The following is a 21195-nucleotide window of genomic DNA, read 5'->3' on the forward strand; positions in this document are numbered from 1 at the left end:
GCTGCATGCAAGCCGAATTCTGTTGCCCGGACCTGCGTCTGTGATCTCTAACACCAAATCCACAGGCACCCAATATTAAGATGCAAAATGCGACTTTGTACTGAAATCACATGTGCTATGTAATGTGAATAGTGTTGTTCACTGTGAAAGAGTATAAGCATTGTTCTGTAAAATGTATCTTTTTAAAAACTTCTCTCCTTTTTTCCATCCCTCCAGCAGCTGCAAATATTTCAAGCCTCCCTCCTCTGTCCCGAAGTCTATCTCAGATAAGGCGGCGGAGAAAGAGGACATGAGACGAGATGTTCTTGGAAATAATGGAATGCACCCGCAATGAAAGAGCTCATTTGAATGAGTGGAAGGACACGGTATCTAAGTACAGGAAAGATGCCAGTGACCGTGAGGTCATGAGGGACGCTCAAGATGAGAGGTGGCAGGCTGCAACGCTGGGGCTGCTGCGTGATCAAACGGACATGCTCCGGCATCTGGTGGAGCTTCAGGAATGGCAGCAGGATAACAGAGTGCCGCTGCAGCTACTGTATAACCTCCCTCCCCCCTCACCATGTTCCATAGCCTCCTCCGCCAGACGTGTAAGAACGCGGGGGGCGGGATGGAGGCTCCATGCACCCTCCCAGTCCACCCCAGTAGACAGCCCAACCAAAAGGCTGTCATTATATTGAATTTTTTCAGTGGCCTTTTCCTTCCCTCCTATCCTCCTCCCAAACCCCACCCGGGCTACCTTGTCAGTTCTCTCCCTATGTTTATAATCAATTAATAAAGAATACATGATTTTTAAACAATAGTGACTTTATTTCCTTTAAAAGCAAGCTGTGATTTAAGGGGGGAGGGTGGTTTGCTTACAGGGAAATGAGTCAACCAAGGGGGTGGGTTTTCAACAAACAGAACTTTCACACCGTAGCCTGGCCAGTCATGAAACTAGTTTTCAAAGCTTCTCTGATGCGCAGCGCTTCCTGGTGTGATCTTCTAATCGCCCTGGTGTCTGGCTGCGCATAATCAGCAGCCAGGCGATTTGCCTCAGCCTCCTACCCCGCCATAAAGATCTCCCCCTTACTCTCACAGAGATTGTGGCGCACACAGCAAGCAGCAATAGCAATGGGGATATTGGTTTGGCTGAGGTCTGACCGAGTCAGTAACGAGCGCCAGCGACCTTTTAACCGTCCAAATGCACATTCTACCACCATTCTGCACTTGCTCAGCCTGTAGTTGAACAGCTCCTGACTCCTGTCCAGGCTGCCTGTGTATGGCTTCATGAGCCATGGCATTAAGGGGAAGGCTGGGTCCCCAAGGATAACTATAGGCATTTCAACATCCCCAATGGTTATTTTCTGGTCCGGGAAGTAAGTCCCTTGCTGCAGCCATTTAAACAGAGTAGTGTTCCTGAAGACGCGAGCGTCATGAACCCTTCCCGGCCAGCCCATGTTGATGTTGGTGAAATGTCCCTTGTGATCCACAAGTGCTTGCAGCACCATTGAAAAGTACCCCTTGCGGTTTATGTACTGGGTACCCTGGTGCCCCAGTGCCAAGATAGGGATATGGGTTCCATCTATCGCCCCATCACAGTTAGGGAATCCCATTGCAGCAAAGCCATCCACTATGACCTGCACATTTCCCAGAGTCACTACCTTTCATAGCAGCAGCTCAGCGATTGCTTTGGCTACTAGCATCACAGCAGCCCCCACAGTAGATTTGCCCACTCCACATTGATTCCCAACTGACCAGTAGCTGTCTGGCGTTGCAAGCTTCCACAGGGCTATCGCCACTTGCTTCTCAACTGTGAGGGCTGCTCTCATCTTGGTATTTTGGCGGTTCAGGGCAGGGGAAAGCAAGTCACAAAGTTCCATGAAGGTGCCCTTACGCATGCGAAAGTTTCGCAGCCACTGGGAATCGCCCCATACCTGCAACACTATGCGGTCCCACCAGTCTGTGCTTGTTTCCCGGGCCCAGAATCGGCGTTCCATGGCTGTAACCTGCCCCATTAACAGCAGGATCTCCAAAGCGCCGGGGCCCGCGGTTTGATAGAATTCCATGTCCATGTCCTCATCACTCTCGCCGCCGCGCTGCCGTAGCCTACTCCTCGCCGCCTGGTTTTGCAGGTTCTGGTTCAGGATAAACTGCACAATAACGCGCGAGCTGTTTACAATGTTCATGACTGTTGTCTTGAGCTGAGCGGGCTCCATGCTTGCCGTGGTATGGCGTCTGCACTGTTCACCCAGGAAAAAGGCGCGAAACGGTTGTTTGCCGTTGCTTCCCTGGAGAGATGTACCCAGAACCACCCGCGACAATGTTTTTGGCCCCATCAGGCATTCAGATCTCAACCCAGAATTCCAATGGGTGGAGGAGACTGCGGGAACTATGGGATAGCTACCCACAGTGCAACGCTCTGGAAACCGACGCTAGCCCCGGTACATGGACGCACACCGCCAAATTAATGTGCTTAGTGTGGCCTCATACATTCGACTTTATACAATCTGTTTCCAAAATTCGAATTCTGTAAATTCGGATTAATCCCGTAGTTTAGACATACCCATTGTTGCAAGAAAACACCTACAGCCCTAAAACCAGGTCACTGCTTGAAGTAAGAAATGATTTTCAGCAATATTCTTTTAAAATGTAGCTATTTAGAATTAAATCAAAATATATTCCATTACTGATTTAGGATTTTAGGACTTGATCCTCTGTAATGATGAGTCCCTCTTTGTGACTCCAAGTTAAATCAGTGGAAACTGAGAACCCTTCGAACCGCACAGGATCGGGCCCCTAAAACAGGTAGGAAACCACCCAAAACTTTTCAAGTTACTTGTGGGAAGAAAACAAACAAAAATCTTGATTCTGTACACTAAGCCAAATACTGAGATCCATATTTATTTCTTCCTAAAGAAAGTAGTGGTTATTGTTATTTTTTATTATTATTATTTGTATTATGGTAGCATTTAGAGGCCCCAGAAAAAAATTGGGTCCTTTGTGCTAGACATTGTTCAATGACAAACAGTTCCTGACTACTCAAAGAGTTAATGTTCTAAGCTGACAAAACAGACAGAAAAAAAGAAGTGTTACCATCATTTTAACGAAGGGAAACTGAGGCACAGAGAGATTAAGTGACTTGCCAAAGGTTACACAAGAATTCTGTGGTGGAATCAGCAACAGAATTCAGAGGCTCAGCCTGTGCCATAATAACCAACCATCCTCTCATTGAAGTCCATGGAAGTTTTTTGTGAGTTAGGATGTCAGGGTTTTGCTCACAGGAGAGTCAGAATATGAGAAAAAAGCTGTATTATTTGAAATAGAATATCTGCCAAACTATCCAATCAGGCATTAGCTGCTCTTTTACAAGGACAAAGCATTATTGTGGTCTACTTCATTTAACTGGCTAGTGATCTGCGAAAGGAAATAATTGTATTTGAGAAGCCTACAGCACTATGGCAAAAAAGATATTAAAAACAGACCAATAATAACTTATCATATTTTGTCTTAGAACCATTTCTTTTGTGTGTGGTACAGCAAAATTTGTACAATGTAGTCATATCAAAATAATTACAGGGACAGCTGATAGCAACCCCTATCTATATTTAGGTTGCCTTATGCTCTCCCCTCCCCCCATTATAAAGGATTGTTGTGACTTTTTTTAACAAGCTCCAACACCTACACTGTTTGCAACATGCCATTGAAATTCAGAAGGAAGACAGATCTTGGGCTAGAGACATGTCTTTTCTTTGCTCCATGAAATTCTGTGCAGATTTGGCTGAGATACCAACTATTAAAAATTGCCATTTCTTTTGTCCCACTTATGTTCTGTAGGAAAATGTTGGCAGCATGCCAAAATAATAACCGAACATTAACGTTCTAAGGCTGGGGTTATACAAGATGCCAAAGCAGCAGCCACAGCAAACACTGTGCTGAGAACACATGGAAGGTGGGTACTGGGACTGGTCTCCTTGCTCCAACCACACCCTCCCCTAAACATGACATCTGGCTCCAGCAGCTCATCGATCCTCTGGAGGCACCACATGGGGCATGGGCTCCCTCTACCTCCCAGAGGTGAGTGGGAGACACAGAGCTTTGCAAGGTATAGCAACAATTTTATTTGCTACAGTAGCAACTGGCTACCCTACGGACCCAGCACATGGCACCAACCAGCTTAGCCCATTCCTCTTTTTGGATAACGGCCTTCTCCTGTGCTGGCCAATCTAGTTAATCCTGTAGCTCAGGTGGTCCAACAAGAGCACCAGCATCTTCAGGGGAAGAACAGGCCCTTCCCTCACTCAGCAGGGAACAGCCCCTCATGCAGCCTGAGCTCTGGAAGCTTCTGACTTGCCAGCCCAGATGAAAGTCCACACATGGTGAGAGGGGTTTCCTGCTTTCTCTGTCAGGTGGGAAGGGAATCCCTCCCAGATGGGTGGAGTTTCCGCCAGGCTACAGGTAAGCAGCATCAATCCTAGTGAACAAGACTCCACATAAAAAATGTGATTTAATTGGCACTTGTGTTGGCAGTCTGAGCAAAGAAGACAAGGTTTGAAAGGTCAGAGATTGAACCACCCTAACACATCCCTAGAGCCCTATCAAATTCATGGTCCATTTTGATCAATTTCATGGCCAATTTCACATTTTCAGATGTTTAAATCTGAAATTTCATAATGCTGTAACTGCAGGGGTCCCAACGCAAAAGGAGGTCATTGGGCGGAGGGGTGGGGAGGAGGGAGGGGGTGCAAAGCTGTTGGTGGGGGGTTTGCAGCATTGCCATCCTCACTTCTGCACTGCCTTCATAGCTGGGCTCTGAAGACAATACCCGTGGAGCTTCCTGCAGCCGGGGGAGGTTCCCAGAGGTCGGTCTGATCTCCCTTGTGCTACTGGGAGTGCCCCAGCCAGGGGTTCCTAGCCCCGGCCAGGTTGGGGAGGAACAGGACTTCCTCTTCCCCTACATGGCCCTTGTGGGCGGGGGGGATCAGACCCACCTCCGGGGGCTTCCTGCAGCCGGAGGAGGTACCCAGAGATGTAGGTGGGTCTGATTTCTTCCCAAGAGTGACCGTGCAAGAAAAGAGGAAGTCCCATCCTTCCAGAACCCAGCTGATTAGCAGCTGGAGCCCGATGAACAGTAGATGCCTGCAGCTGTGGCACCCCAGCCCTGCCCTGCCCATCCTCCCTCCCTTCTTCAGCTAGATTTCACGGGGGAAGTCTGATTTCACTGTCCATGACATGTTTCTCAAAGTCACGAATTTGGTAGGGCCTACACATCCATCTCTCCAGAACGGGGCTGAGGCACACTGGCAGAGAAAAGTAAGGGGTTTGTGCTGTATTCTGTCCTATAGATAATTAGAAGTCTTCACTGTCCTATAGATAATTAGAAGTCTTCAACTCTCATCATGAGAATTAGATTCCTATGTACATTAGAATATAAATACACACACAGCTGGTTACCCTAAGGTATAAGGAGCCAATTTATGTTAATCATGTGAAAAAGAGTTTCACCTGAATTTTACTAGTCTATAAAGAAGAGTGTTTAATATCTTGATAACAGGAATATTTGAGTAACCAATTTAAGATCAACTATTCATGAGCAAAGAGTTATTTATGTTAACCCTTAAGAGTCATACATATCGGTGATTTGCTATACAAAGCATTAAGAGAGTTAAATAAGCAATAAGCAAACTTTTGAATAAATACTTTAACAATGTATTTTTTTCTCAATTGATATGAAATGGAAGCTCACCTCCTCATAAACTTTCTTGGCATTACTGTTATCTCCTATTAAGAGGTAACCCACTCCAAGGTCATTCTTCAATGAGATATCATTGGAAAACAGATGAACTAGTTTCTGAAGAGTAACCAGAGAACCTCTCATGTGACCTAATTTGATTGAATAAAAGTGAATTATAACAAGAAATAAATGCTGATCAAAGAATTGTGTACCACAACTTCCATTAATGATCACTGATGATGCAGAACATAAAAGAGGATTTCATTACATATGAATACATTTAACTAGTTCATTCTCACCTTACAAGCAATACCTAAGAAATCTCCAATGGTATTGTACATATCTTCCAGGATTATGGGAGCCTCTAGTGGACAATTCTATGTATGGCAGTAATAGTAATAATACTTTACATTACAATTCTATGTATGGCAATAATAGTAATAATACCTTACATTTTTGTAGCTATTATTCTTCTGCAGATCTCAAAGTGCTCCACAAAGTCAGGGAAGCACTTTAACTCAAATTTTGGCCCTAATAAATCAAATCATTTAAGCATGTTCTTAACTAAGCATGTGAATAGTTCCGTTGAAATCAATTGTTTCACAGGCTTAAAATTAAGTATGTGCTTCACTGTTTTCCTGCACTGGGATCTTCCTGAAGAACAGAGAAGTTAAGAGCAAGCCAATCCGGAAAACTGATCCATCTGGATGGATTCTTATGCCTACTGAAGTCAGTCAGGCTTTGTCTGAGTTCAAGGGTCAGCTTGGATCATCACAGGACTAGGACCTAAATTTGCAAAAGTGCCCTCTAGTTTGGCAGCTTCAGTTTTGGGGTCCCAGCTTTAGTTCCTACGGTGTGTTTATCAGAACCCACAAGTCCAGCTGAAATCAGTGGGAGATATTGGTGCTGCCATCACTGAATGTCAGGGCATTTGAGTCTAAAGTTAGGCAACTTAAAAATTGAGGCACTCAACATTTATTTTTCAAAATGTGTGCATAAGGGATTCCTTTCAAATCATGTTGTGTCAGTGCCAGTATGAATAAGCCTAGACCTCCTGACTCCCGGGTCTTCACTCATTCCACTAGACCACATCTTCTCTCCAATATAATACTTTGTGGGGGAGGGAGAAGGGAGAGCACCTGAGCTCAGAATTTTTTTAACACAAAATTCCAAAACTCTCCAGATTTTTTTATGGAAGGGATTTTACATAGGGCTGTCAAATGATTACAAATATTTATTGTACTGTTAAACAAAAATAGAACACCATTTATTTAAATATTTTTGGATGTTTTCCACATTTTCAAATATATTGATTCCAATTTCAACACAGAATACAAAGTGCACAGCGCTCACTTTATATTTATGTTTATTATAAATATTTGCACTGTAAAAATAAAATAGTATTTTTCAATTCACCTAATACAAGTGTTGTGGTGCAATCTCTTTATCATAAAAGTTGAACTTACAAATGTAGAGTTATGCACAAAAAAACCTGCGTTCAAAAATAAAACAATGTCAAACTTTAGACCCTACAAGTCTCCTCAGTCTTACTTCTTGTTCAGCCAATTGCTAAGAGAAACAAGTTTGGTTACATGTGCAGGAGATAATGCTGCTCGCTTCTTATTTACAATGTCACCTGAAAGTGAGAACAGGTGTTCGCAAGGCATTGTTGTAGCCAGCGTTGCAAGATATTTACATGCCAGATGCGCTAAAGATTCATATGTCCTTTCACAGGGCCGTCCTTAGGATTTATGGGGCCCTACGCAGTATTATCAAACTGGTGCCCCTATGCCCGACCGCAGGGGGGGAGGGATGAGGCAGCAAAGGATACCGAGCCTCACGGCGGTGGAGAGTCTCAGTTCCCCGCAGAGACCCCCATACCCTCTCCTTCATGCAGAATGCGCCAAACCGACGCATTCGGCTCTGTGAATAGGGCCTCTGCCTAAGGAGACTGCAGTGCGCACTGAGTGTGTGGGAGTTGACCTGCTCTTACCTGCTGTCATGGGCGGTGGGTGAAGCTGCCTCAGCCCACCTCTTCTGCCAGTGGCCCCCGCCCGTACTCCACCCCTGCTCTGCCCCAGGCCCTGTCCTCTCCCCACTGTCTCCCTCCCTCACCCTGCTGAACCCCTTCCAGCCAAATCCCTGAACCCAAATGAAACAAATGACATTTGAAAAAAACACTCTTCTGCAATTTCTTTCTAAAGAAAATTGAGCATGTTTTCCACTGCATGCCAGAAAGTGAAGATTGGACATGCATAAGGTACCTAATTAAAAACACTAAACCTGGAAATAAAAAAGGTCAGTCATGGGTTTTTTGATATACCCTGAAGTCTGTCAGAGATTTATTTGCAAAAACTTTGTAGTAAGGGCAAGTCAGCTGTCCTGCTGAATACAACATTAAATATTATGGAATACATGATGCAGCTCTTCTCTGTTTTATATTTTCTTAATCAGTATTTCTAAGTTGATTTTATATTTTAAATGTACTCTTAAGCCTTCATAAAGTAATCGTTCCAGATTACTACATACTTAACTCACTGAAACAAAGACATTATTTTAAATTAATCAGTCACAGAGGATAAGTGTGTTCATAACAATATTCATTGCTTTTAGAAAAAGGGAACACTAATTTACTGTGTGTGATCTCCATAACAATAAACATGTTTATGAAATTTCATCAACTTTAAAAAATATGTTTCCAAAGATTTTAGGCATAACAAAGGATTTTATATCTTACTAAGGTACTGATTTTCTTAGAGGGTTCTCTTAAAACTAGGGCATCAAATAGTCAGAAGTAAAGAAAAGGAAACTCGTTTGTCCAATGAAAGGGATGGAGAGAAAGGACAGGAAGACTTTGGAAGCAAGTTTTTTGTACTATAGTAATTAAAATTAAAGTGTGTATTTTAGATAAGGGTGATCTTTTGAAGGATTTATTTAAAAAAACTGTATGTCTGAAGATCCAAGCATTTAAGCTAAAGATGAATACTCAGATAGTGCATCTAAAAGTCTATGCAAGAATTTTTTAGAGATGTGATTTTATCATCTTCAGCAACACACTAATGAAATATTTTTAAAATAAATTTTAAACTAAGGTCCTGTAGACTAACATGTTCTGAGTAAATATTACAGTAATACACAACTGTTTTTGTCAGTACATTCAGAAACTGACAGTATATACCCTGGGGGTTGGCAAATGACTGTTAAATGTCTTCATTACCCCTTGAATGGCTCTTTAACAGTTTCAGTGTTGTGCTAATAGGTCTGGCAGGCCAGAAGGCTTTTTTCACTTTTAAAAAGAACAGGAGTACTTGTGGCACCTTCGGATGCATCCGAAGAAGTGGGCTGTAGTCCACGAAAGCTTATGCTCTAATAAATTTGTTAGTCTCTAAGGTGCCACAAGTACTCCTGTTCTTTTTGCGGATACAGACTAACACGGCTGCTACTCTGAAACCTTTTACTTTTAAGTTACTAGATCCCCTCCAGAGGAAGACTCACCAGGCTGCAGCAGCTAGCTGTGGGAGCCTGCAGGAAGGGTCAGAACAGGGATAGGAAGAGGCAGGACACTAAGACCTAGGTACGTGCCCCAAATTTTCCAGTGCCCTACGCAGCCCGCAGCCACGTATGCTGAGTATGCCTAAGGATGGCCCTGTCCCTTTGTGCTTCAACCACCATTCCAGAGGACATGCGTCCATGCTGATAACAGGGTCTGCTCGATAATGATCCAAAGCAGTGCAGACCAACGCATGTTCATTTTCATCATCTGAGTCAGATGCCACCAGCAGAAGGTTGATTTTCTTTTTTGGTGGTTCGGTTTCTGTAGTTTCTGCATCTGAGTGTTGCTCTTTTAAGACTTCTGAAAGCATGCTCCGCCCCTCATCGTTCTCAGATTTTGGAAGGCACTTCAGATTCTTAAACCTTGGGTCGAGTGCTGTACCTATCTTCAGAAATCTCACATTGATAACTTCTTTGCTTTTGTCAAATCGCCCCAAGGAGTTTAGTCACAAATTTAATTAACACATTATTTTTTAACAAGCGTCATCAGCATGGAGGTATGTCCTCTGGAATAGTGACTGAAGCATGAAGGGACATACGAATGTTCAGTATACGTGGAACGTAAATACCTTGCAATGCCGGCTACAAAAGTGCCAAGGGAATGTCTGTTCTCACTGTCAGGTGACATTGTAAATAAGAAGAGGGCAGCATTATCGCCCATAAATGTAAACAAGCTTGTTTGTCTGAGCGATTGGCTGAACAAGAAGTAGGACTGAATGGACTTGTAAGCGCTAAAGTTTTATAGTGTTTTGTTTTTGAGTGCAGTTATTTTTTGTGCACAATTATACATTTGTAAGTTCAACTCTCACAATAAAAAGATTGCACTACGGTACTTCTATGAGGTGAATTGCAAAATACTATTTCTTTCAACATTTTTGCAGTGCAAATATTTGTAATAAAAATAATAATATAAAGTGAGCACTGTACATGTTATATTCTGTGTTGTAATTGTAATCAATATATTTGAAAATGCAGAAAACATCCAAATATTTAGTAAATTTCAATTGGTATTCTCTTGTTTAACAGTGCCATTTAAACTATAATTAATCACGATTAATTTTTTTTTTAGTTAATCACATGTGTTAACTATGATTAATCGACAGCCCTAATTTTAAAGTTTCTTTTATGCAGCTCAGAGTTTGGGGCAGATGCTTTTCATGACTATAATGATTAAGCTTCCATTGTTCTGTATGAAGATAGAATTATAAGTTAAAGTTATCAGCTGAAAAGTATGATCAACTTACTAAAAAGCCTATAAGAATTCAGATACCATAGTGATGGGCTACTTCATAAAAACCTTGATGCACAAATATACAAGGAAAACTGTAAAGATACCATCTGTATTAGACAATCTAGAGGTAGCCCTAAATTATCGATGAATGTACTGAGTACAGTTGTACTCTACCTCCAGTGCAAGACCCTATCCATTAAACAAACAAGTGATTTTTGAGTGACAAGTGGGTGAGGTACTATCTTTTATTATATCAACTTCTGTTGGTGAAAGACAGCTTTGTTGCTTACACAGCATTCTTCTTCAGGTATAAGAGTGCCAAAGCTGGCCTCTCTCACCAACAGAAGTTGGTCCAATAAAATATATTAACTTACCCACCTTGTCTCTCTAAAATCCTGGGACCAACATGGCTTCAACACCACTGAAGACAAGTGATTTTTTTGTCAGCCAACTGATTGGTTGTTTAAGACAGTTTTCATGTAGTGCTTTAACCCATGAGATCTAGCAAGCCACACAGCTGAGTTACAGAATACCTAACTGATGGCGTAATACTTTTCTGAACTTTCTGCTTCTTAGAAAGAGTTTCTGCTTCTTAGAAAGAGTTTCAATAGCAACAGAGTTATACTCACTAATTACAGTCCCTTATCAGTCCATTAACAGCTTCAAAATAGATTTTTAAAACCTTAAAATATGCATTAAAAATGATGGTCTGATTGTGAGAAACAGCACTTTCCCAAACATGCAGGGAGGAAGGACAGTGGCTAATGACACTGAACTGGGACTCAGGAGAACAACAGCAGCACCACCACCTAACTATTGTATAGTGCTTTTCATGAGTAGATCTCAAAGCACTTTACAAAGTGAAGCTAAGCATCATTATACCAATTTTACAGATAGCAAAACTGAGACAGAGAGGTGAAGTGAGATACCCAAGGTTATTCTGTTGCAGATTCCCTGCATGATCATATGTAAGCACTTAATCTCTCCTTTCCTCAGTTACACCTCTGAAGATAGGCCTAGCAAAACTTCCTTCTCCTACCTCTGTCTATATAGATTGTAAACTTTATGAGTCAGGGACTGCCATTCACTATAGGCACAATACCTAGCACAATGTGGCCCAATTCTTGGCATTCTTATAATCCAAACAACTAATAATAACTAACAGCATTTTGGGGGAGATTTTTCAAAAGTACTGTATGTAAGGGACTTGGTTATACAAGTCCCATTGAAAAACCAGTGGAACCGGTTGGTGTTCCTACTTCACGTAAGCACATTTGAAAATCTCCCCCATAAATTCTGCACATTTAAATCATACACATAAGCCATAATTAAATCTTACCAAGAAATTGCTGCCTGTCTGCTTGTCGTTTCAGGCTCAATTTTACCAGATCAGCAGGGACGTCTGGCAGGCTAGCCACCTCCTCAAAAGTATTGATGGCTTTTTGCAGTATTTCATTGCTTCTCATCTTCTCAGCTAAGTCATCCTCACACTAGGTGAATCACAAAATTGTTATAAATAACAAATTATCATATAGTTTGGAGTTTAAAAAAAATTCTTTTTGAGTAAAGGCAAAATTGTATTATTCCTCGTTAATGTGTCAAATTTAACAAGTATCTTCGAGTGTAGGCAATTTTGGTGTGAGCTTGGAGCAGAACTCTAGTTGCTTGTGCACTCTGGCGGGTGGATTTATATCCAGCATTCATATATCCCTGGGAAATGTTTGTCATCATATGTATGAGAAATTATACATGCATAAAAGCACAAGGCATTTTGTTCACAACCACCTATAGCAGATTCTTACTTCTGCATTTTCTTCTTGACAGGCATCCATGTAAAAGAGATGAAACAGCATTCTTATATCAGAAGGTTTGTCATCAGAGACCATTTTCTAATATATATAGATTTTGGGCCACATTTTCTGTTGATGGAACTCCATTGAAGTCATTGAGTTATTCCAACTGAAAATTTGTCATTTTGTATTTTTCAAAGGTAACATGCTAATGCAATGCACCATACCAAATTCTAAAATCTTTGTGGGTGATACTAGTTGAAATCAGAATTTCTGCTTTAAAAAGACAATATTAATGATATGGAAGGAATATGTTTTATAGAGATCAGAGCTGTCAGTGGATAATGCCTAATTTTCTAAACTCTCCAGATGTTGCCTGATGAGAAAGTGAGAGGGCAGCCCCAGGAGCTGAAAGATACCTGAGCTATTGTTAAAATGATACCACCATTTGCCAGGTGCTCAATAATTTTCTGGTAGCTTGTGGCATCTACCTTGCTATAACAATAAATCTTGTGTTATTTAAAGACAAATTGTTACACCTTATCAGTATGGGAACGAGAAGGTTGGTTCTATAAGGCTTAGAAAAATGCTCAGAGCATTGGACCCCACCACTTTCTCTCCTCCACCACAACGCCACATGGGGAATAGCAGCTGCAGTCAGGAGGAGCTTGCGGCGGGTGGGGGGGAGACCGTGACAATTCCCAGACTCTCAGGACTCCTCCCTCAAAGCAGCCAGCACCAGCCAACAGCCAAGGTTCCAAGGTAAGGCCTTCTAGCTCCCCTTCCTGTCCCTTTCTTCTCTCCCAATGAGGGGGAAGCTGCCAGGAGAGCAACCTTCTCAGCCTTCTGACAGCATGAGAACCCTGGATATTGTCCCCCTCATTTGCTGTGCTGCTGTTGGCTGCTGCCCTCCCAGCCTCCATTCAGTTCTTCTTCCACCACTGGAACCCTTCTGGTCCTCAACCTGCTTCTCCCTGTTCATCGTGCTTTTCACCCTTACCTCTTCCATTTATACCTTGCGCTCGTGCAGTCTCACTCTTCCCTTTACCTAGTTTTTAATCTTACTCCCAACAATTCTTTCCTGTCCTCCACTTCAACCTACAGTAGTTGATAGAATTCTACTAGGAATGTTTCATGAACCTCATTTTGTTTTTCAAGTCTGAAAGCAGACTTAGATGCATATTGACATGTAGGGTGAAATCCTCGCTCCATCGTAGACAATGGCAAAACTCCCATTGATTTCAAGAGAACCAAGATTTCACCCCTAGCATGGAACCTCTCTCCATTGTCTGCATATATTTTGCTTCCCAGTTTTCAGTAGTGAAACAGAGCTAGACTGATCTCACATACTTAATTTTAAAAGTGTGGATATTAATTTATATGCTTTCTATGCTGAGTCAAATTAGTAGTGTTCTATGAGTCCTTCCTAATATCTCCTATTTTTATTGGCCTGTGTTCCATTCATGTTTAACTAATTAGCTCGACGGGGTAGGTGTTTTTGTGCATTACAAGCACTTCAGTAATGGAAACATATATAGGTCAATCAATCTGGATTCAATGTTTTATCGACTACGCTGGCATTAATTAAAAATGTTTCAATCACATTAGCTGCATATTGTTGCTGTCAGTGGTTAATACCTAGCAACTCTTTACATACAGGGTTTTTTTTAAGTTTGCAATGTTCAATGAACTTCTTTGTTTATACAATTAATTCAGCACATCATGACTGATTGGCTCAGGCTCACTATTCTGAAACTGAAAAGGGAAAATACCATGCAATATGGTCACATCAGCCAAACATTTGATCAGTTTGTCCCAGAGAAACTCAGAAATCAATAGTTTCCTTTTTTCTTGATGGAATATCCTCTAAGAAACTGGCTTATTTTCTGGGATGCAGGACGGGGAAGGATGTTTAAGGAAAAAATATATAGCAGGAAGGAACAGCTGCCATCGTATGCCATCATCTATCAAATCTCATTGATACATATCACATCACATGTCATTTGGAAAGAGCTCTGAGATCTCTGAGGATGAAAGGCACTACATCTATGTAAGATATTACCACTACAATATAGCCATTCTGATATGGTCTCAGCCACACCAAGAAATCAACCTAAAATTACTTTGGGGATAATACCATAATTATAACTGCAGAAATTTGGGGAAAGGAACATCCACTCCTTTACAGTTTTCAGAATAATAAGAAAAAAACCAAGCCCCACCTATCTATTAGAGGCAGAATCTGGCCAGTTCGTATGTATTGTATGAAGTCAATGGTGCCTTCATAATGCAGGAGTGAGGACACTCTTAGGGTGAAATCCTGGCCTCCTTGAAAAGTAAGTGTCTTACAAATAAAATTATGTAATCGCAGTCTTGGGAATGATCCATAGTACTTCAGTGCACACCATGATTGTCCAACTGCTTTTTTCCAAGGCCCCCATTCTCCACTGAAATCAATAGGAGTTCCATCAATTACTTAAAGGTGAGCATGCAGAAGTAGAAAGTTAATGCCACCGAGCCCCCGATTACAAATTCCATACGTAGAATACAGGCTGCCAAAACCAGAAATGCACCTATAATAAGTTACTTATGCATGTCTGAGAAAAGAGTGCTAATTATGACATTAGGTCCTGATCGTCAGCCCCTTTCAGAATCATACTGCTACACCAAAGTGGTCCAAAGTGATATTAAAACTGCCTTAAAAGTGCAACTGAAGTTCCCAACATTTTGAAGGAAATCTTGGATGTCAAAAAGTCAGCATAGCTGGCTTCATACCACCTGCTCCTGGTTTAAGGGGTGCTTTGGGGGTGAGGAGAGGTCCATGCCAGGAACAGAGAAAGCACTCTGGCCAATCCTTTGCCAGTGGAACAGCTTATAGGGAGTTGGTCTACACTGGAGCAGCCTCTGGCTAGCCCCAGAATAGTAAATAGCAGAAATGGGATTTAACATTAACACTACACTTTGCCTCCTGAGCCACTAGACTTCTGTCCCCTTTACACCTGGACAACTCAGTGGGGTAACAAAATGGCTTTAGCTGCAGACAAAATTTGGCCCGGTACTACACACACACACACACCACTTTGATTGAAGATGTGCCAAAGCTGCTTTCTAAAAAAACCTCTCTCTCTCTTTTTTATAACTGAAGCTTCAATCTAAGTGCAATGGAGGTAAGTATTAAAATCACCATTCCCTCACACTTGTACCAGTTTCATCCAAAATCCCCACTAAAATGCAGGCTGCTGTTGGTTTCAATTTTAATTCTTCTGTAATGCTTCCATAGACATTTGATACCAGTTAAACCCTCCTGCTGGCCAGCAGACTGCTTTAGCAGCAAGAGAACTACTATTTCAGTGTGGCATTTTGTTAATGCTTTATTTAGTGTTATGGAGTCTTGTTCTGTTCTGACTGTTAAGCTCCGTGAGGCCGCCTAAGAATAGTGCCACACACATTTACGGCATTCTATTATACTATGAGGAGTTACTGTTTAAAACATTTGCAAGCATTAATAGACAGCTCTGTGGAAGGGGTTAATTCATAAAGAAGGGAAATATGAAAAGCAATGTTTAATAAAGAAATCTGTTCTTAACTGAAGCACCATCGCACAAATGGGGCCAAATGTTCTGCTGGTATAAAAGGGTGTAGATCCATTGACTTCAATGGAATTTCATCCATTTACATGATCAGAGAATTTGGTCCTTTGTACACGTGTCTATGCACTAGGTTTTTTGGTAGTTGGGGCTTTGGTTTTAGCATAACTGTTACGTACCAAGTGAAAACTGATAGTGATTCCAGTTCAAATGCCTCATAAATTGTAGCACAGCACAACTTTCTTTTACTGTGATGGTTTCACTTGGCTCATCTTGATTAATATGAGTTCAAATAGTTTTTTATTTGATCACCTATTCCTGTGTTTCGCCCATGTTTTATGAAAATAAAATGATTATTTCTGGTTTGGCGTTATTGTATCAAGGAACTAAATTATTATGAAGTCAGAGCTTGTTTTCCAGTGTCTTTATTTTCAGGAGGATGCTTGAAATAGACAAGCAGTGGGTTTTAACTTAAAAACTGGCATCACTGTATAGAATACAGAAACAGTCTATTTTGTACACAAGACTATTATTAGATAACCTCTGAATATTATTTTTACATTTACAACTGTTTCACTGGTACCTGTGCTTTCCCATATCTTGCTCGTGGACTCTGTGGATATTTGCTCACTAATACTTCAAAGGCCTTCACAGCTTCTTCAACTTTTCCCTGAAAAGAAGATATTTATACTAAATATTTTCTGTATCTTGTAGCAAAACACTTACAGAACCCTGAGGGATAAATGGTGTAATATGATTAGTACCCCCGATTCTATAAAACAAAGCAGAAAAATATTTCATAGTGTGAAAGAGAAAAACCTATTAATTAACAATATCTGACCAGATTGCCTGCTTATTCCAAAGAAATGCATTTTTATGAATTCATATAGGTCAATATAATTAGCTGCTCTTGGTTAAAACCAATTGTTTTGTTTTGTCTTACAATGGCTAAAAAAAACCTTAGATGGATTAAAATTGTACTGTAAACCACTAGACACTAAGGTGAATCACATTAGACCTTAAAAAGTAAATTTGGTCAGAAGCAGTTAATCAAGGAATTTAAAATGCAGTACAAGAAATAGCTGACTGTAGCTAGAATTTTCACCTCAGCAGAGCTGAGTTGACCAAAGTTTTGCCTTGCCCAGATGTTATAGTAACCTAGGCTTTTTTGCAATGGATGACTTCAATGACCACATGGACAATAGCCCCTCTGGGTTGACTATCTATAATGGCTGACATGACAGCTATGATCCAGTCTAGTTTTAAGGATTGCAATTACAGGAGTGAGGATTACTGCTGTGTTATGAGCTGAACATCACCGTCTCTCATTTGAAGTGATGGCTCACTTCTGCTCCTATTAGGGAATGAACATATTTCATTGGTATACCCAGAGAGATGATGGATCCAACTAAAGTGGTTTCAGACATAAATAAGGAATGTATATACCATACGTCCAGTAAACAAGTCTGTTGATTATTTAGTGCAGGGGTGGACAAACTTTTTGGCATGAGGGCCACATCGGGTTTCTGAAATTGTATGGAGGGCCGGTTAGGGGAGGCTGTGCCTCCCCAAACAGCTAGGTGTGGCCTGGCCCCCACTCCCTATCTGACCCCGCTGCTTCACGCCCCCTGATGGCACCCCCGAGACTCCTGCCCCATCCAACCCCCCCATTCCCTGTCCCTTGACTGCCCCCGGACCCTCTGCCCCTGACTGCCCCCCACCGCCCCATCCAACCCCTCCTCTCATTCCTGACTGCCCCCCCAGGACCCCTGCCCCATCCAACCACCCCTTCTCCCTGACCGCCCCCAGAACCCCACCCCAACTGCTCCCCGCCACCCCATCCAACCCCCTCCCCATCTCCTTCCTGCCCCCCCAGGACCTCCTTACTGTGCTGCCTGGAGCACTGGTGGTTGGCGGTGCTACAGCCATGCCACGCAGAGCACCAGGACAGGCAGCCGCACCACTCGACTGGAGCCAGCCATGCCACCGTGCAGCACAGAGCACCGGGTCAGGCCGCGGCTTTGCTGCTGTGCTGCCCGGCAAGAGCTCAGAGCCCTGCCACCCAGAGCATTGTGCCGGTGACACAGTGAGCTGAGACTGCAGGGGAGGGGGAACAGCAGGGGAGAGGCCGGGGGCTAGCCTCCCCGGCCAGGTGCTCAGGGGCTAGGAGGAGGGTCCCGCGGGCCAGATGTGGCCCAGCCGTAGTTTTCCCACCTCTGATTTAGTTTGATATACTAACCCTTAACTCTTCACAGAAGGCAAGGTGGCAGCTTCACCCAAAAGAGCAGTTATTAGGCTGGTACTCATGAATCCATCTTCTGATGCTGAGGATCTTGCTAACTGTTGCCCTGTCCCTAACCTGCATTTTTACATAAGTTAATTGAGAAGACAATGACAATGGAACTTTGGGATCATTTGGAGTCTTCAGATTCAATTATTTTCTCTACACTGAATCTGAGTATGGGACTGAGTCCACAGAAGTTTTGCTGGTTGGAAACTTCTTCCCAAAAATGGACAGCAATCAGATGTCCAGGCCGATTCTTTTATATCAGCAGCCTTTGATGTGGTTGACTCAACTTTGGCCCTGGCACAGATGGACAGGATTGTACTTGAGTATTCCAATTTCTCTCCTTCTTGGGGGGAGGGGGGGGTAAGGGGAGGGGGAGAGAAGCTGAGTGATCATGGGGCACTTCGATTTGAGTGACATATGCTGGAAGTCTCATGCTGACAGTACTAAAATATTCCTGGAATTTCTAAATATTATAGTTTCCTAACTCAAAAAGTGTTGCAGCCAACACAGGGAAATTCTGTATTTGTAAAACTAGTCTATTCACTCAGGTTTCTGCCTGAAGAAGTGATAGGAGTATATTTATTTTTACAGGTGGATATAGGATGTCTGTATATCTGTTGACCAGGGCCTGATAATTTTTTAAAATAAATATTTTGTATATGCACCTAGAGAAAAAGATGGGAACATTAAAAAAAATACAAAATTAGGTAAGTGGTTAAGATGTAAATTTTTATAACACACAGCGAGTGCCCATGACAGACATGAAGGAACACACATTATGATCTGAAAGGACAAAAGGTGAATTACCAAGCTAAAATGAACATTGAAGTACAATCACAAATGTGTGCTGAATGCTTGGTTAGAGAAAAACAGAAACAAATATAAAATTCATTATTCCTGTTATTTTTATGCCTGTTAGTTCGTAGCCATGGTTTACAGCACTAGGAGAAACAGAATTCAAACCTACCTTTTTACGTAGCTTTTCTGCAGCATTCAGTTCAGTTTTAATGGTCTTATCAAACTTGTTTAAGAGTTTTGGTTTCTTCTTAGCTAGAAAAGTTTAAGAAAAAACAAAAAACTACTATGAATTTCCCTGAACTTCACAAGTATATGTTTGGAAGTTTCCTTTAACCACAGCACGACAAGGTAGGTTTAGAATACACCAGAAAAAAAATAGGCAAGCATTCATTATGCCTACAAAAAAACCTATATTTACATATGGAAGTCAGCATTTATGCACTTAAATTGAATAACTGTTCACTTAAATGTACTTTTGGGAATACAATTATCCAGTTTGCCTGTACAAATGTCTTTTATGACTGGAAACAGTCTAAATAAATAGTGCAACAAGAAAGATACACTGGCTAGGGTTTAGTGTTAACATATACAGGAGCTATTTTGTGTCTTGTCCTTCTCACATCTGTTGAGGATGGGAATGGTTAGTTTCCTTGGGGGAAAGGGGCCAGACTGCCCCACGCAGGGAGTATATCCCATTGATTTGAGGACAGTGCTGTTCACATAGATATGAGAAGGAAGGGAGACATCAGGCATATAACAAACAATGCCACAGAAGAGATAGTGAGAAAAAACCTCAGCCCTGTAAATTGGATAGATATGATATACTAAGTCTCTTTCTCAGAGAAGTAAGCCTTCCTTTTCCCTAGCATCTGGTTTAGATGAGGGTTGGAAGAACCTTTCCTCTGTTTCAACAAAATAATATCATTTTGATCCCCCTTAAAATTAAACATCAACTCTATACCAGCAGGAGGCCAATATGCAAAGCTGAAAATGAACTGTTAACATAAATATTATTCAGCTGTGAGGCACTAACTAATACAACACAGTAAACATTACATAAAGGGCAATCATTTTCATCTGCCCGTTTTACTGAGATGCTGTAGGATTCATCTGGGAGCTTTCAATGCAACCATCACGTATTCCAGTATATTAAATGTAGCCTGTAGTCTCCCTGCAGGGATATTTTAATAAATTATACATAACTTCCTTCTAGTGTAATAATCCTTTAACAGATGAGGTCACATCTGTTAAATTAGACATTAGTTAGCTTCTCTGTAAGCTGGTTTTTGAAGAAGAAGAAAAAAAAACGCCCTAAACCAATGCAGAGTGATATGACCACTTAGGAGATTTACATTTCATCTCTGCCCAGGTACTAAAAATAATAATTATGCATTTATATATCACGCTTTGGCCTTGCAAGAACAGTATGAGGTGTGTTCAATTACAATCCTGGATATAGGAACAGCTTTGTTACTCAGTGGCATACAACTACTAGAAAATGAGTTGGTGACATATAAACACCTCTCACAAAACAATTTCCATTGTCAAACAATGGGTTGGGCCCTACCAATTTCACAGTCAGAAGATTTTTAAAATAGTCAATTTCATGGTTTCATATGTTTACAGCTGAAATTTCACAGTGTTGTAACAGTGGGGGTCATGATCCAAAAGAAAGTCGTGGGTGGAGGTCGCAAGGTTATTGTAGGGGGGTTGTGGTGTTGCTACCTTTACTTCTGCACTGCTGCTGGCGGCAGAGCTGCCTTCAGAGCTGGGCGGCCAGAGAGCAGCCGCTGCTGGCCGGGGGCCAACCTCTAAAGCCAGCTCCCCTGCCAGCAGCAGCACAGAAATGACTGTTGCAGGATATGGGGTGGGTGGCTTCCCATACGTCCAGGTTTTCCTGACAGCCTCCTGCCCGGATCAGGGGCTGACACCAGGGGCTGCAACCTCTCAATCCCAGGTCGGGGGCTATCCCAGCCAGCAGCCATGGAGCTTCCTGAAGGTGGGTCTGACCCTGCTCGGGGAACAGCCCCTTCAGGGGAAAAGGAAGTCCCGTCCCTCCCCAGCCCAGGCCGGGACTAGTAGCTGGAGCCCAGCCCACGGCTAGGGGGCCGCCAGCCCTGCCCCTCCCGCACAATAGCCAGATTTCACAGGGGAGATCAGATTTCACAGTCCATGATGCATTTTTCACAGCCGTGAATTTGGTAGAGCTCTAGTTATAGAGCAGCGTATCACCTAGA

The 21195-nt window shown here is 42.1% G+C and overlaps 1 protein-coding gene across 32 annotated transcripts in view; it reads right to left on the reverse strand.

Annotated features, from left to right (window-relative positions):
* Positions 1-21195, reverse strand: part of ASPH (aspartate beta-hydroxylase) — a 190704-nt gene that overhangs the window by 39772 nt on the left and 129737 nt on the right. For all 32 annotated transcript variants that reach the window (XM_065585626.1, XM_024109617.3, XM_024109616.3 and 29 more), the window contains 4 exons: positions 19128-19210; positions 16454-16540; positions 11833-11983; positions 5723-5859 (listed from right to left, as the gene is read on the reverse strand). In XM_065585626.1, coding sequence (XP_065441698.1) covers positions 5723-5859; positions 11833-11983; positions 16454-16540; positions 19128-19210 — 458 coding nt within the window. The remainder of the gene's footprint in view (positions 1-5722; positions 5860-11832; positions 11984-16453; positions 16541-19127; positions 19211-21195) is intronic.

Source organism: Chrysemys picta, chromosome 2 (genome assembly GCF_011386835.1).
Source record: "Chrysemys picta bellii isolate R12L10 chromosome 2, ASM1138683v2, whole genome shotgun sequence".
Classification (NCBI taxonomy): Eukaryota; Metazoa; Chordata; order Testudines; family Emydidae; genus Chrysemys; species Chrysemys picta.